This window comes from Anser cygnoides, chromosome 5, assembly GCF_040182565.1.
Source record: "Anser cygnoides isolate HZ-2024a breed goose chromosome 5, Taihu_goose_T2T_genome, whole genome shotgun sequence".
Taxonomy (NCBI): Eukaryota; Metazoa; Chordata; class Aves; order Anseriformes; family Anatidae; genus Anser; species Anser cygnoides.
This window is the reverse complement of record NC_089877.1, coordinates 31,166,275-31,181,330: the sequence shown is the minus strand read 5'-3', so window position 1 is coordinate 31,181,330 and position 15,056 is coordinate 31,166,275. Positions and strand designations below refer to the sequence as shown.

Below are 15,056 nucleotides of genomic sequence, written 5' to 3'. Positions count from 1 at the left end.
CTTCTGCCCTTGGCTGACCCTGTGCACCTTTGCTGGGTGCTCACCTGGGCTGGATCTGCTGCCCTGCCAGCATCCTCTAGGGCACGTAAACCCTGCTGCAGGTAGCATAACCCTGGGGTGCGTCATCCAGAGATGACTTTGACTGTGCATATTCTTAGGCATTTGAACTAACTTTCTGACTAAGGAGACCCTGCCACTATGAGATGTAATCTCTTCAAAAAGAAAACGTGAAATAAAACCAGTTGGGGTGCCTCTCCCTCCATCTCCCTGCTGTAGGTTTCTGAGTTTTGGGGAACATGCTTTTCCTTTCTGAAGTTGTACTTTGTGTGTTTACATTTATGGCTGCTGTCTGAAAAAACAGGCTTGGCTTACCGACAGCTTAGGCCTGGTTCTGCATTAGGGTATGTTTATATGCTTGTGTGTATTATGAATTCCCTGAACTGCACAGGGATCTCTGGCAGCATGTCCTGGTGAGGGACCAGCCCAGCTGCATTGTAAGGGAAATGGTGAAGTGCATTTCAGGCAAAAGAGCTACAGCATACAGTGTACTTAAGATGGAGGTGATTTATGCAGTCCAATTTTTGTTTTAATTGATAACATTTTGTGTGGCCTGCAAACTCACCAAGTCAGCATTATATCAAAGAGAAGTGGGAAATATCCAAAGTGAATGCTCTTTAAGTAAATCTGATTTCTAACCCGACTGCAGCCCAGAAAGGACCAGACGGGGTCATCATTCCCAATAACTACTGTGACTTCTGCCTCGGAGGCTCCAATATGAACAAAAAAAGTGGCCGGCCTGAGGAACTTGTATCATGCTCAGACTGTGGGCGCTCTGGTAGGTGACTCCTTCTTGCAACTTTCTTGTACAAAAGCATTTGTGTGTTTTCATTTTTTCTCCTCCTGAAAATTTTGAAGAAAGGCAGCACATTTGGGAGGGAATAGGACATGAGGTCTTACCTCTTGCCTGTGTTTGTGGGAAGGGATGATTGGGAAATTTTCTATTGTAAAACCCATTGTTGGATTCACAATTTTAAGCTAATGGGGTCTTACGAAATATAAAGTTTTAATGTATTTATTGGCTTCTGTGAACATTGGTACATGTACTAGTTGTTCTTTAAATGGAAGGAGAAAATCCTATGACAATGTCAAAGAATGGGCTCTGTCTTCAAATGCTGCAATTACAACTATAAATTACTTACAAGATTTATGAAAGTTGCATGACAAGCATTTCCATTGATTACACATTTCATGCATTTCTTCATCCAAAAAAGAAAGAGGGAGGAAATTACAGGGTAGGGATGGGGGTAGCTGTCAAGAATTATCCTCTTACAAGATGACTATCATTAATTTTGTTTAAAGAGGTTTTTATTTCTCCATTTTCTCCTCTTCTCTCTTTTAAAATGTAGGCAGTTGTGTTTTTCCCATTTCGAGTTGTCTTTATTTCTGGACAGTTGTTATCTCTTCTCTTCTCTTCTCTTCTCTTCTCTTCTCTTCTCTTCTCTTCTCTTCTCTTCTCTTCTCTTCTCTTCTCTTCTCTTCTCTTCTCTTCTCTTCTCTTCTTTCTCTTCCCTTCCCTTCCCTTCCCTTCCCTTCCCTTCCTTCCCTTCCCTTCCCTTCCCGTCCCTTCCCTTCCCTTCCCTTCCCTTCCCTTCCCTTCCCTTCCCTTCCCTTCCCTTCCCTTCCCTTCCCTTCCCTTCCCTTCCCTCTTCCCTTCCCTTCCCTTCCCTTCCCTTCCCTTCCCTTCCCTTCCCTTCCTTCCCTTCCCTTCCCTTCCCTTCCCTTCCCTTCCCTTCCCTTCCCTTCCCTTCCCTTCCCTTCCTTCCCTTCCCTTCCTTCCCTTCCCTTCCCTTCCCTTCCTTCCCTTCCCTTCCCTTCCTTCCCTTCCCTTCCCTTCCCTTCCCTTCCCTTCCCTTCCCTTCCCTTCCCTCCTTCCCTTCCCTTCCCTTCCCTTCCCTCCCTTCCTTCCCTTCCCTTCCCTTCCCCCCTTCCCTTCCCCCCTCCCTTCCCCCCTCCCTTCCCCCCTCCCTTCCCCCCTCCCTTCCCCCTTCCCTTCCCCCTTCCCCCTCCCCTTCCCCCTCCCCTTCCCCCCCCCTTTCCCCCTCCCCTTCCCCCTCCCCTTCCCCCTCCCCTCCCCTCCCCTCCCCTCCCCTCCCCTCTCCCCTCCCCTCCCCTCCCCTCCCCTCCCCTCCCCTCCCCTCCCCTCCCCGTCACTTTCCTTCTTTCTCTCTTTCCCTCCCTCCCTCCCTCCCTCCCTCCCTCCCTCCCTCCCTCCCTCCCTCCCTCCTTTTCTTCTTTCTTTCTTTCTTTCTTTCTTTCTTTCTTTCTTTCTTTCTTTCTTTCTTTCTTTCTTTCTTTCTTTCTTTCTTTCTTCTTTCTTTCTTTCTTTCTTTCTTTCTTTTTTTCCTTTTTCTTTCTTTCTTTTTCTCTTTCTTTCTTTCTTTCTTTCTTTCTCTCTCTCTCTCTCTCTCTCCCCAACCCTTTTTGTTCTCTTTTTCTCTCTCTCTTTTTTTTTTTGAAATTTTATCCCAGCTGAGCAGTTATTTAGAGTTTGTGTGGGAGGTGGTGGTGATGGTAGAGGGAATGGGAGACCTCTAACAACTGCATATTCCAGCTTTGGTCCAAGCTTCCGGTTGTGATATTTCTGTACAGTGGTGATACTAGTGGTGATAAGACCATAAAATGTAAATCTGAAAACCAAAGAGACCTTGAAATTCAGTATTGCTGCTGCAGCTTCTGTTCTGTGGTCACTGGAAGATGTTTGTTGCGTGATGGCTGAAATGCTATGTGAAGTGTTCTTGTGCTGAAGGAATGGCCTTCTCATACTCCTGCTGAAATTCATAGTGAACCTCTTACCAGATTCAGTGGGAGCAGACAGCTCTCACTGACAAATTGCCTTCTGCAGTTGTTGTGACCTCTGAAGATATTCTGAAGTGATACTGACTGGTCACCAGAGGACCAATGGTAACCCCTTTGGTTTTCTCCAGGGGCATCCTTATGAATCCTGCATAGTCAGTGGCATGGACCTTTTAGTGTATATGCATTTGCTTCTTAATAACTAAAGGGGGAAGCTCATGTGGTCTGTGGTGCCATCTTGGAAGATCATTCCTCTTCCCTTTGATTGCTGTAGTTCAATATAACTCATTTCAGCATTGTCCTGATACGGCGCAGTGAGACAAATTTTGCTATTTAAACATTGCTATGGTGATTATATCAGAATGTAACACAAATACATTAAATCCCTTGATGGCTTAGTGTGATAGAACAAGTAGATCCGCATGTAACCTAAATTGTGCAAAATCAGTTCCATTAAATGCTATCCTTGTACAAATTCTGACCCACCTGGGTCATTCGTAAGGGTCTGCAATGGTGTGACTGATGTGTGATGGAAGCAATTAAGGTACAACCACACACTAATCTGTAAACTAAAACAATGAAAACTCTTTGGTGGCTGCCATCTTTCTCTTTCTTGATAATGGGCAACATTTTCATTATACTGAAAGAGAGGTCATGGAAATTATGTTATTTCTTCCCTTCACAAAACGAGTAAAACCACATCTCTGTAAGGTGGTTCATCTACCAATTATTTTGTTATATCCATTTTATTTTTGTGAGCAGGGTTTAATTCTTCGTTTCTCAAGCAATGCAGTGTACTTAACCACGCAGTTATATGGCTGATTGGTGTAGCTGGAGTGGGGACAAAACAGTTGGTTACTTAATGTCATGTTAGTGTTTCCGAGTAATAAAACAGCTGTCCCATACAAACTGACCCTTTCATTTTGCTGGGGCACAAGAAACATCTTTTTCTCTACCTTTCTTGGAGAGGGATTCTGAAGGTTATGCTATTAATCACATAATGTGTTTGATTGAGGGAGAAAATAAACCTCAATTTCACAGATACCAGTATTTGACTTTTCTTTTCAAGAGTCTTCTTTTTGTTGTTGTTGATGTTGATGTTCCATGTGGAGAATTTCCTGTTCCATACTGAAAGCTGGATTAATGCACACTTTTGAACTTTTCAGTGTTCCCCAAGATAGGTCACTTCTCATCTTAGTTGTTTTAGTTGTTGAATTGTGTCTGTTTGTTTGTTTGTTTGGGGCGTATTTTTAAAGGAGATGACATGAAATTGGAATAAAAGCATTTATTTAGTTTACTTTCACTTAGTTTTCAAAATGTATTTCATTTTGTCCATAGAAGAGGCTGTTTAGGATCAGGTGAAGGACAGGAATAAAAGTCCTGGGGCTGATGAGATGTCTAATGGGTTACATTTCTATAGCAGTACATTTGTGACAGTTGATGCCAGTCTGAAGGACGGTCATTGTGCTTAGAAGCTCTGATGGTGTCTAATTACTTATACGGTCTAAAAATCTTTTAAAATTGATCTAAGTAATCATGAGAAAATATTTTAATGTCTTTTGAAGAGAGGAAAATATGATTAACCCTTTCGCTGCCATAGATATGGGCACCTGTGTTATTTGTAGATTTTTTTCCTTTGAAACAGAAACTGATCCTTTTTTATTTTTCTTACTGCAGTTCTACCAAGTTATGATGTTGAGGTGCGCGGGCACATACAAGCACACACCTATGAGCTCGATAGTCTGTATTGTTTAATAATAATGATGCTTAAAAAAATGATGATGATGATGCCTGTTGCTTAACCCATGTGCTGATATATTCATCATACATGTCAGCTCATTTGGGAAGAGAAGGCAGGAGGGACGAAGCAGCGCCAGCACGCACTACGGAGGACTTGTTCGGTTCCACGTCAGAAAGCGACACCTCGACCTTTCATGGCTTTGACGAGGACGATGCAGAAGAGCCTCTCTCAAGCCGAGGAGGTGGCTGTGGTGGCAGCTCTCCCTCTGCAGACAAAAAGGGCGGCTGCTAAAATAATTAAAAAGACGCACAAACTCTGAGCAATTTGCTGTCCATTTTACTACTAGGATTATTATTACCTTTTTCTTTTTCTTCTTTTTTTTTTTTTTTAATTTTAGGTCCTTGGGTTTTTGTGTTTTTTTGTTGTTGTTTTTGTTGTTGTTTTTCCTGTGGGGTGTACACTGAAAGCACAAGCGCTTAAAGCTCTTGACAACTACTTCGAAGAGACAGAAGGTTTTGATTTTCCTGTTTTTTTTTTTTTTTTTTTTAATTTTAATTTGTTTTTCTCCCACCTCCCCTCCCTTCTCTTTCTCTCTGGAAACATAAAAGGTGGATTTAATATTTTTTTTAATAGTGAGCAGAGTTGATTTTGTTGTCTTTTAATATATATATCAGCAAACCACAAAAAATACAGATGGGTTGGAGAGCATGAAAGAAAACCCAAATAGGTTTTTTTTAATTATTATTATTTATATATTCTATATATTATTAGAAAAAAAAGATACTTTTTAAATAAAAATACAAAAAAAAAACACAAAAAAGCAATGGATGTCTACTTGATCATAGAACTGTTTCTAGAGAACCACTGTGGGCGGACTCTATCTGAAGACAAGGAAACCCTTGGTGTGATGGCTTCTGCATTTTGCACTTACTGTACCATGTGGAGTTTGGATCTTCTTGTACATCTGCTACACTTGTCTTTAACAGCTTGAAGACACAAGCAGATCCATTGAAGACCATGACCTTGGGGAACACGTTTCCATCATCCGTCCTTTGGATACCTTTACACTCAATAGATCTCTTCCTTCCTGCACCCCTTCATCTTTTCCTCACTCCACTCTACCTTTTTTTTTTATTATTAAATTACTTTTCCTTCACCTTTCACTTAATGGATAGCAATTTCCAAGCATAGGGATGGCATATGAATGGCAAGTCATAGACATCAAAGACAAAACAGATGGAGGAGCAGAATCATGGAAGAAATGATATGGAAAAATACCTCACCTATACTTTTCTTTCCATTTTTAAATTTTAATTCACAGCATTTTTTTCTGTGTCGCCCAGATTTTTCTCTCTGTAGTGTCTTGTGAGACACTTTGTGTGCTTTTCAATAGCTTCTCTTGAAATAAACCAAAGCAATACTGATTAAAGTTCCATGGGCAATGGAGAAGAGTGACTCCCTTCCCAGCGACTTTCCCAGAAAGGAGGAAGCATGCAGCAGAATTCAAAAGGTATGTCCTAGCTGAAAAGTCCTTCACTGATTGTGAAATCTCTGTTTCCTGGATTTTCAAGAGACCCTTGAGTGAACTTTGTTGTAGGAGTAAATCCTGTGGATTAAATTGTCTTATGAGTATGTGCCACATTCAAAATATGAGTATGTGCCTCTCACAAAACTTACTGAAGTTATGTGGGAGCAGGATCCAGCATTGTTTACAGTCAGAAGTGAAGTCTATAAACAGATTTAGTATATAGGTTATGTTTTCCTGTCATAATGCTGGTGAAAATACTCCTGGAGCAGAGGCAAGATTAGGTTCTAAGGTTGTGTTTTTACTGATGTGTATAATGCCATCAAATAGCATGAAATCATGACCCCATTTAAATCAAAGGGAAAATAGACATTTATATGGGCAGTGCGTAGTCCTTAAATTGGAGATTTTTGATACCAGAATAAAAATCTCAGCCTTTTAATGAAGAGTTTGGATACATATTGTTCTAATATGTAAATGAAGCCTGCCCAAATGGATTCCTCTTCTTTTTTCTGGGGTAGCACAGTACTGTCTGTGAGAGTTCTTTCAACTTTTTTTTCTTTCCATAAACCTTAAAATAAAAAATAAGAGAGGATCCAGTCGTGGAGCTTGCCTCAAATTCTTTATTGACTTTAGGCCTAGAATAATCAGTGGCCAGATTCTGCTCTTAGGTACATGGATGTAAATCCAGAATGATGCTACTGATGTTTAGATTACATTAATAATCTGCCCTCAGAATTAAGTGTGCTACAAAATGTTACAAAATACCTCTGTGTGTTTATAGTGTAGAATAGGGAATGCAAGAGTTATGTTCACCTGTGAGGAGAAAGCCTTGTTCGAGCTTTTTCCATATTGACAATCTTTTTCTGTTGCTGTTCTGTTCCTGCTGGTGTTTTATAATCCATCAAGTGTCAAATCAATGATATTTTGACTTAACGCTGTCAATGAGAAGTGTACTTTAACTGATGAAAACATTCATTCATTCCACAACCAGTCCTTTTTTCTCTGAAAGAACAGAGCAGATACATTTATAATATTTTGCCACTCTTCTGTATTTACCAAAAACTCAAACTTCAGGTGGTTTCCAGAGGGGAGGCACAGGCATATTGGTATCTGCCAAAATCCCTGAAAGTGAGAGTATGTAGTTTGCTCATTTGTATCATCTTGTGTGTGTGTGTGTAGTTAAACATATATCACATATACATGTGCACAGATACATACACACCTATAGACAATACAGACATTAAACTGAAGAGCACAGCAGTCAAGATAGAAGACACTTCCTAACCAAGAGTAGATGGAACCAGCACTTGCATGAATCTTACGTTGGCTCACTCGTTTCATACTGACCTTACTGTAAGCAGAGTCATATCCTTAAAGTCCAGTGGATTTCCTTTAAATTTACATTAATGTAACTCAGAGCAGAATCTGATCCAGAGATGCAGTTGTTCACAGTCTTCAAAGGAATACCATAAACCTGAAATCTGTTAGATTAAGGAAAAAAAAAAAAAAAAAGAAAAGAAAGGAAAAAAAAAGTTCAAACTGATTGCTTCTGTTTCTCTGCCCTTCAATCCCTGCACTTACATTTATGTTACTAGCATTACATTCTCTCGCTTAATTTCTTTTTCCTTCTGCTGTTAGTCTGTGACATGGCCATGTGAACAATAGGAAAAATAGAAAGGGAGCAGTACATAGAAATGTGCCAAATGCACAGCAAACAAGGAACATGATTTCTAGCATCCGTCTTGCATCTGTTTCTTGTGTTCATGTAGCAGTCATATCACACAGATGAGAAGTTAACGAAAAGAGTTTTCATTTTATATGACCAAAGTATACTTTGGCCTGGAAAGACGCACAGGTGAAATAGACACTTGAATTATTCAGGAACTGAAGAGAGCTCAGTTTTCATGAGCTGAGGAACACCAAGTTCTGTTAATTTTATCTACTTTTTGCTGTCTGAGAGGTGGATGCTTACCACAGCTGGCACCAGCCAACTGCACATGGCTACTGGTGCCGTGATGGCAGCACAGGGCTCAGCGTTTGCTGACTACTGTGTTTACTCAGCTTCCTGCACACTCTTGCAGCCCATTCTCAGCTCTGTGCTGCTGCACTGACTGTTGTCCTAGCAGCACCTGAGCTAGCTAGCTGAAACTTATCCAGATATATCTTTCTGAAGAACTTCAGTCACCACAATAACTGCAGAATAGACATACCCTAAATATAATTTTAGACATACTCTAAATATAATTTTTTCCAAGTGGAGTCCTTACCATTGTCTTTTGTGAACCATGCCTAACACATTCTGGGCTCTTCTGGAATACAAACAATAATCAGATGCCCATAATTCATTAAAACTTGATTTAGTTTCACAAATGCAGTTAGTATAACAATGCATACAGTCTCAATCCTTTCGCAACCTAACCACCCATCTTTGTGACAACTGGGTAGCACAGTGCCCTCAGAAAGAAGCCACAGCTCGCACAGTGCATAAGGCTGCCAGCAGACATTTATTACAGATGGCGTACAAAAGTACCCATTACTGTTATTTATGCCATTAATGTGCGTATGGACAGTCAAGCTAGTCCTGTAATGTGTAGTAATGTGTATATGGACAGTTCAAGCTAGACCTGAGGAAGGGAGAAAGAAAGGAAGGAAGGAAAAATAAATTCATTGTTATGGAGACCAGAGCGGTCTTTGAATTCCTCAAGATATCATATTAGACTGAGATAACCAACCTGAGGAGAAACCTGCTTCTCACGGTTTAATTAATTAGGCTGAGCAGTGGTACTGGCCATAGGAAGGTTGTAAAGCAGTGTTAACTGTGAATATTGAACAGAGAGTTGATATGGAAATGAAATATTGTCAGGGTAGGCACTGCTGGAGTGAAGACTGGGAACAGGGAAAGAAAGTTGGTCAGCTCGTAAGTCAAAGATAAAGCAAAGCCAAGGGGCTTCTTGCATGAGACCCTCTCAGATTACAAGAAAATGGCACTACTAATGAGGCAGAACATACATAGGAGGAGGTTTCATAAATGCAGTGGGGAGGAAAAAAAAAAAAGGAGGCGCCTGACACCAGCATAGCCGGGTCAGAAATGAGGAAACTGCACAGTGTCAATTGTATCCTCAAAGACACATAAGTCCCAAACCAAACTAGGAAGGCATAAAGAAAGTGAATTCTATGTCATACCTGAAAAATAAAGTCATCTTTGAAATGAGAAAGAACTATGATGCTCTGTATTCCCCAGCGATTTCAGCAGTTCAATGAGACCTGCTGTTCTGAGCTTTATAAGAAGGAGATCTTTGAAGGTACAGTCCTTCAACTAATCACAAGCCTGGCTCTTGCAGTCCACATCCAAAGACGTCCTTCTTATTAGAGGAAGGTTAGCACAAGTCTATCAGTAGATTCTCCTGAAACTTATATGCTTCCACACAAACCACATCCCAAAATAAAACTACTCCAACGTGGAATGTGAATAAAGGAAAGTTTCATCTCAGGCCCCAAATTCAGGCTTACCCGTGTTTGTTTAATCATGTGAGCTATGTTCTCTGGCCCCTTTCTACTGCTTCATACTAAAGGATCTTAGAAAAGGCACAGAATATCCTGAGCCATCCTCTGCAAATTGATTCACAGATGGGAGCAGGTGGAAATAAGGAAGTGACGTGCTGCTTGAGCAGCTGATTTGTGGGAAGAAAGGCTGTGTAGAGTGTGCATAGATCCTTAGCGCATTCCCTTCTGTGGTACTTAGAGGACATGTTAGCAGGGGCAGATCTTATCTCTTGCATAAAAACAGTGTAAAATTTTAAGCATGATGATATGTATTGAGAAAGTTTTAAGAAAAGGGATTCTGACATTACAGACAATAAAGGGAGATCATGAGGCATATGGCAGAATGGGGTTGGAGCTGTTTTACTTCACTTTGCATCTCTTCCCTCCGCCCGGGTGACCCCAGGTTTGTGGGTTGGATATTTATTTCTTGTATATGTAATATACTTGGGATAACATTACACATACGTGGTAAGGTCATGAATGAGGAGGCTGGGCTGCTGAAGCATGGTCCAGAGAGAACTTTGCCACTGGCTTCAGAAGGATTAGCACTGAGCTTTCTTAGCTATTGCTTTTATTGAATGAAACCTCCCTGTTAATACGCTTCCTAGTATAGTGTAGACAAGCTCTGAGACGGCCATTTCTTTCAACAGAATGTGTTATTAGAATCCCCTCCCCGCATTGTTTTGCCTTTGAGCTTTTGCATTAGTTATTCATTTTGAGTTCCAGTGTGCCATTTTACAGTCCTCAGCTTAGGCTCTTGATTGAAGACAGAGACTCAGCTTGCTGCCTGCTGATGCGTGGAGCAAACCAGAGCTGCACCCAGAGAGCCGCTGAGTCCAGGCTGTGCTGGGGCACCACTGCGTTCTCCTGGCTGCCTTGCCTTTCTTTGGTTAATTCTTTTAATGATGTTTTGAGATGGATCCTGAAATCGTGATTCAAATACCATCAGTCTGTGGAGCTTTCAAAACCTGGATCCTCAGACAATTTGCTTCTTTCACATGGCAAGCAGTTTTACTGAATCTACTCCTCAAGCAAACATTGTATTGACCCCACTGGGAGTTGTCTCATTATAAAAACTGCAAAATCTGCCTAGTGTGTTTTGTGCTGCAGCATATGTAGATGTTTCCAATAAACGCCCATTTCTTATTTTCTTCTATTTTTCTCTTATTTGTATAAAATGTGTCGCTATGAGTATATGTAAAGTATGAGGCATATGCATGTGTTCATGCTGGCATGGGGTTGTTTTGACAAACCCTCACAGTGCAGGAATGTAGCCAGGCTGAATTTTTGCTGACTGAGCCATTACAATAAACCCTACCAACCTTTGTTCTGTTTGCCAGATATTTACAAGGGTTGAAAAAGCCCAACCTGTATAAATACCATAGAGTACTGAAACTGGGTTGGAACTTTTTTCATGTTCCTGTCTGATTTCCATGAGTGTTGAGTTGCCAGCTTCAGAGGATGCAAGTTACAGTAACATTTAGAAAAAAAAAACAAACACAAAAACAAACCATGACAGATGTTGCAATTTCAAGATCTGATACGTTGTTAAGGGGATGCATCCAGTTCATATCATAGAATTATTCTTCCAGTCACTGGTAGCTCCTAAGATTTTGGACCTTCACATCATCCAGAACTGATATGAGAGGTGTGGGGAAGGTTTGGGGGGAGGCCCTCCCATTTTGTGGAAATAAACATGTTTTTTTTTAAGCTCAGGAGCTTAGTGGTATACAACTTAGTCCATTCATGGATTAAATTAAATGCAAAATGCAAATTTTCATGTATTTCCAGAAGTTATCACGTTGCTGCTGCCCCTGTGTGTATGGTTCAGAATCCTAAAAATGTCTTCTGTGCAGTGCTGCATACACTTGTGGCTCTGTACAACTAATTAGCAATATACCAGTGTAATCAGAGCAGGATTTCATAAGCAAAAGTCTTAACCTCTAGTGAAGAGACAGCTATATAAGCTGGTTGATGAAGGTTATTTAATGACGTTCACAGTAAGAAAGACTGACAACATTTGGTGCCTTTCTTTTGGATGTGCTCCTTCATATCCCATTTGTTTGCTTCATATTTACTTATAGCTCCCCCAGTCAGTTGAAACTGAGTCTGTCGAGCTATGTTTTCAAAGCACTAGAAAGCAAACAGTGTTGGAAGGTTGGTTTGTGCTTTTTCTGTTTTATTCTGAGCAGTTGCTTTTGTTGTCTGTTTGAGTTTGTTTAGTTCTACTTTCTGTTGCCTTTCCCTCTGCAGTCAGCCCTGCCCTCATGGACTCCAGCATCCTTCAAGCAAGACATTTCAGAAGAAGGCCGAGAGAAGCCAGGATGCTTTGATACTTCTCCTTGCCCTGACCCTTCCGTACCTGTTTCATCTGGCACAGGAGCCTGGACTGCGGGAAGCTGGCTGCCAACTGTTCAGAGAAGTTCTGCGGATGCCCTAAGCTGGTGCAATACAAAGAATTTTTTTAAAGTCTTGATTTCACTTTCTTTTAAGCATGTGTATAAACCCAGGTCAAACTGGAATTGATCTACAGTAGAACTGACTGAAAAACAAACAAACTGAAAAAAGACTTAACTATTTTATTTATTTCAATATTTAAGAGAGAAAAGAAGTGCTGAAGTTGCACAGTATTTTTGTTTGAAATACATTTTACTTCAAATTTTAAATGCAATTTTGTGAAGACATGAAATTTTAAAAAGCACTTAATGTAAAATAAAGACTGAATATTTACTTTAAGGAAAAAACTTTTTTTAAATAACGAAAATAAAGATCAACTCTGCTCTCTCTCTTACTTTAAAGAAGCCATTCATACATGTGCTGGGTATCTTTGTTTTTTGCAAATTGGATGTGGTAAGTGAAGATTGTTCTGGTTTACTTTCTCCTTAATAATATCCTGTTAGATGCTTAAAACTTACTTTGCTGTACTTGTGTTAGGCACAAATCTGAACAAAAACCGTTGAAAGAGCGAAGATCAGGCTCAGTGGCTGGATTTTTTTGTTACCATGTTTTGTCCAATTCAAAGGACTGTCTTTTCCCAGTAGGATTGATGTGTCTCTTCTGCACAGTAAAGCAGGTTTTCACTTGAGCAACTCTGTGAAATACTTCTGCTGAAAGAGGGCTTTGCAAAAATGAAAACAACTCTGTTAATTCCCCCCCCTTGTAATTCCTCAGCTGATTGTGAGTTGGTCGTAAGGAAAGTAAGTGTTCAAATGCTCTTGCATGGAGCTTCCTGTTGAAGTCGAGGATGATGCTTTGTGTAGAAACCTTGTGTATTTCATCCTGTTATTAAGAAGTAGTGGTCTTTGAAAAGTATAGAGGTGCACCTGCATTTCAGCAGTGAGCAACAGGGGTTGCTCAGCATTAGAAGAACGTGAGTTCCCACAGCTGCAGTCCTAAATTAGCCGGGGAGGAATATTCACAACCCTCATTCTGGGTTGTTAGCCATCTTCTCAGTGAAACGAGTTCTGCTTCACGCGAGCACTGGGGGATTTTGTTGGCAGCCAGATCTGCTCACAGCAGATAGTGCAGGACTGTTCTCTGTCATGTGTGGTGCAGGGTAGGAAGGATGCAGGATAGCCTTGTGTCTTAGGAGAAAGGTATTGGACTTGGCTCTGAGATTACCTATCCTCTGTGGCCAGGTGTACCTATTGGGATAGACCCAGTGTATAGTTAGAAAAAGTGTTTTTGTTAATGTGGATTATGTTGGCTTTTTGAGTGAAAAAGCGATGTCACCAAAAAATCATCCTGAGTAGGTGAAGCTGACAGAGAGCCTGATCCTGCATCATGTTTCTTGCGCACCTAAATCTCAAACTCACCTCGTTGAGAGATTTTTATGTGTCAGTAGCAGTGGATTTTGTCCCATGCTCCCTTCCCTTTCTCCTGCTCCCTCCTGTATAAAGACAGGGCCAAAAATAACCATGTTAAATCTTTGGTAAACCTGAGTCCTGCTCCCACTAAGTCGAATGGCAAAATCCATGTCATAATCAGGCTTTTTAGCAGAATGGGTTTGCTTTGTTCATTTTGCTGATTTCTAAGCTTGCAGTGGTGAGCTGCCTCTAGAGGAAAAAAGAAATAAAATTTTATTTAATCAAAATATAACAAAACGCACAACTGTAATGAAGATTTGCAAACTGTAGGGTCTGTATTCAGTTTGTGTAATATTCCTTTCAAATAAAAGTTCTGCTTCCAATGCCCCTACTGTATATTCCTCTGTAAATATTACATTATCAAACCAATTCCACAGGGTCTTTTTTAGTGCAAATAATCTTCTTTTAAAGAGATATTGTTGAATAACGTACTTGTACATATACTTTTCTAAGCTCTCCATTGTTTATAATACTTTCTTTGAAGCTTAAAATAAAACTTCCTCCTCTATTGATTTTGTTTTTCTTTACCATTTTGTAAATTATGACTTTTGTCCCTGGATTTTGTTTTGTATTTCTTAATGAAGCTTGAAGTTAACCAAAACTTCTCTTCCTTTTTCTCGTATACTTCCTTTTAACCCTAATCAGTGGACTACAGAAATTGGTTCTGTTACGTGCTATAGTGAAGGCAGGCAGGAAATAAAATACTGCTTTTGTGTAGGACTCATTTTGGTAGTATTTCCTGTGACTTGGTGGTAGTAGTAGATCTTCCTCAATGTGTTTGTGTTTTAATAACCTTCTTTATGAGATTAATAGAGTTGCAGTGAGGTAATTTAGACTCAAAGGTAGAGTCTAAAGTATATTATGCTCTTTGTATGGATTTTAGTGACATCGCCTTATGGAGACGCGACCCTACCTATGACACTCCTAATCCAGCCACTGGAGTAACTGGCTGCCAGAGCCAAAGCTGTGGTTCCCTTTGCTGCATTTCACAGTGCAGGCAGAAACCTCCCTTTCCCTTTACACATGTAAGATTAGTAGTGTGGTCGTATAGGATGGGAAGGGAAAGAGGAAATACTGTTTCAGATTAGATGCCCTCTTTTTAAGAAAAGCCATGTTTCCTCTTCCCTAATAGACCTGCTGTCATTTTTTTAAGTTCTGTTGTCCTTCCTCTGCCTTACCATCGATTGCTCTGCTGCCAGTAGTGGCTATAGATGGGCCTTTTCATTTTGGCAGCTGCTTGCAAAAATAGCAGCAGGTATGTAGTTTTTAAGAGATCTTCTGATGTGGGTACAGAGCCTTTAGAGTAGTGGGGAATAAAAACACAGCAGAACAAACAACAAATAAGTCCTAAAGAACACTGCAGAAATGAATCCAATAAGGCAATAAAGAAATTATTGTAAACCCCTAAGAATTGTATAACATGAACTCCTACCTTCATGATTTTTGACATTTCTGTCTCAGAGTGTGTCTTTACAGAAGAGAGTTAGCTATTTCCTATGAAGTTTTATTTTTCACACGTGTAATC

At 40.3% G+C, this 15,056-nt stretch overlaps 1 protein-coding gene across 5 annotated transcripts in view; it reads left to right on the top strand.

Annotated features, from left to right (window-relative positions):
• DPF3 (double PHD fingers 3) overlaps window positions 1-15,056 on the top strand; it is a 162,732-nt gene that overhangs the window by 128,067 nt on the left and 19,609 nt on the right. For all 5 annotated transcript variants that reach the window (XM_066998678.1, XM_013191468.3, XM_048065246.2 and 2 more), the window contains one exon: window positions 707-835. In XM_066998678.1, the coding sequence (XP_066854779.1) occupies window positions 707-835 (129 nt within the window). The remainder of the gene's footprint in view (window positions 1-706; window positions 836-15,056) is intronic.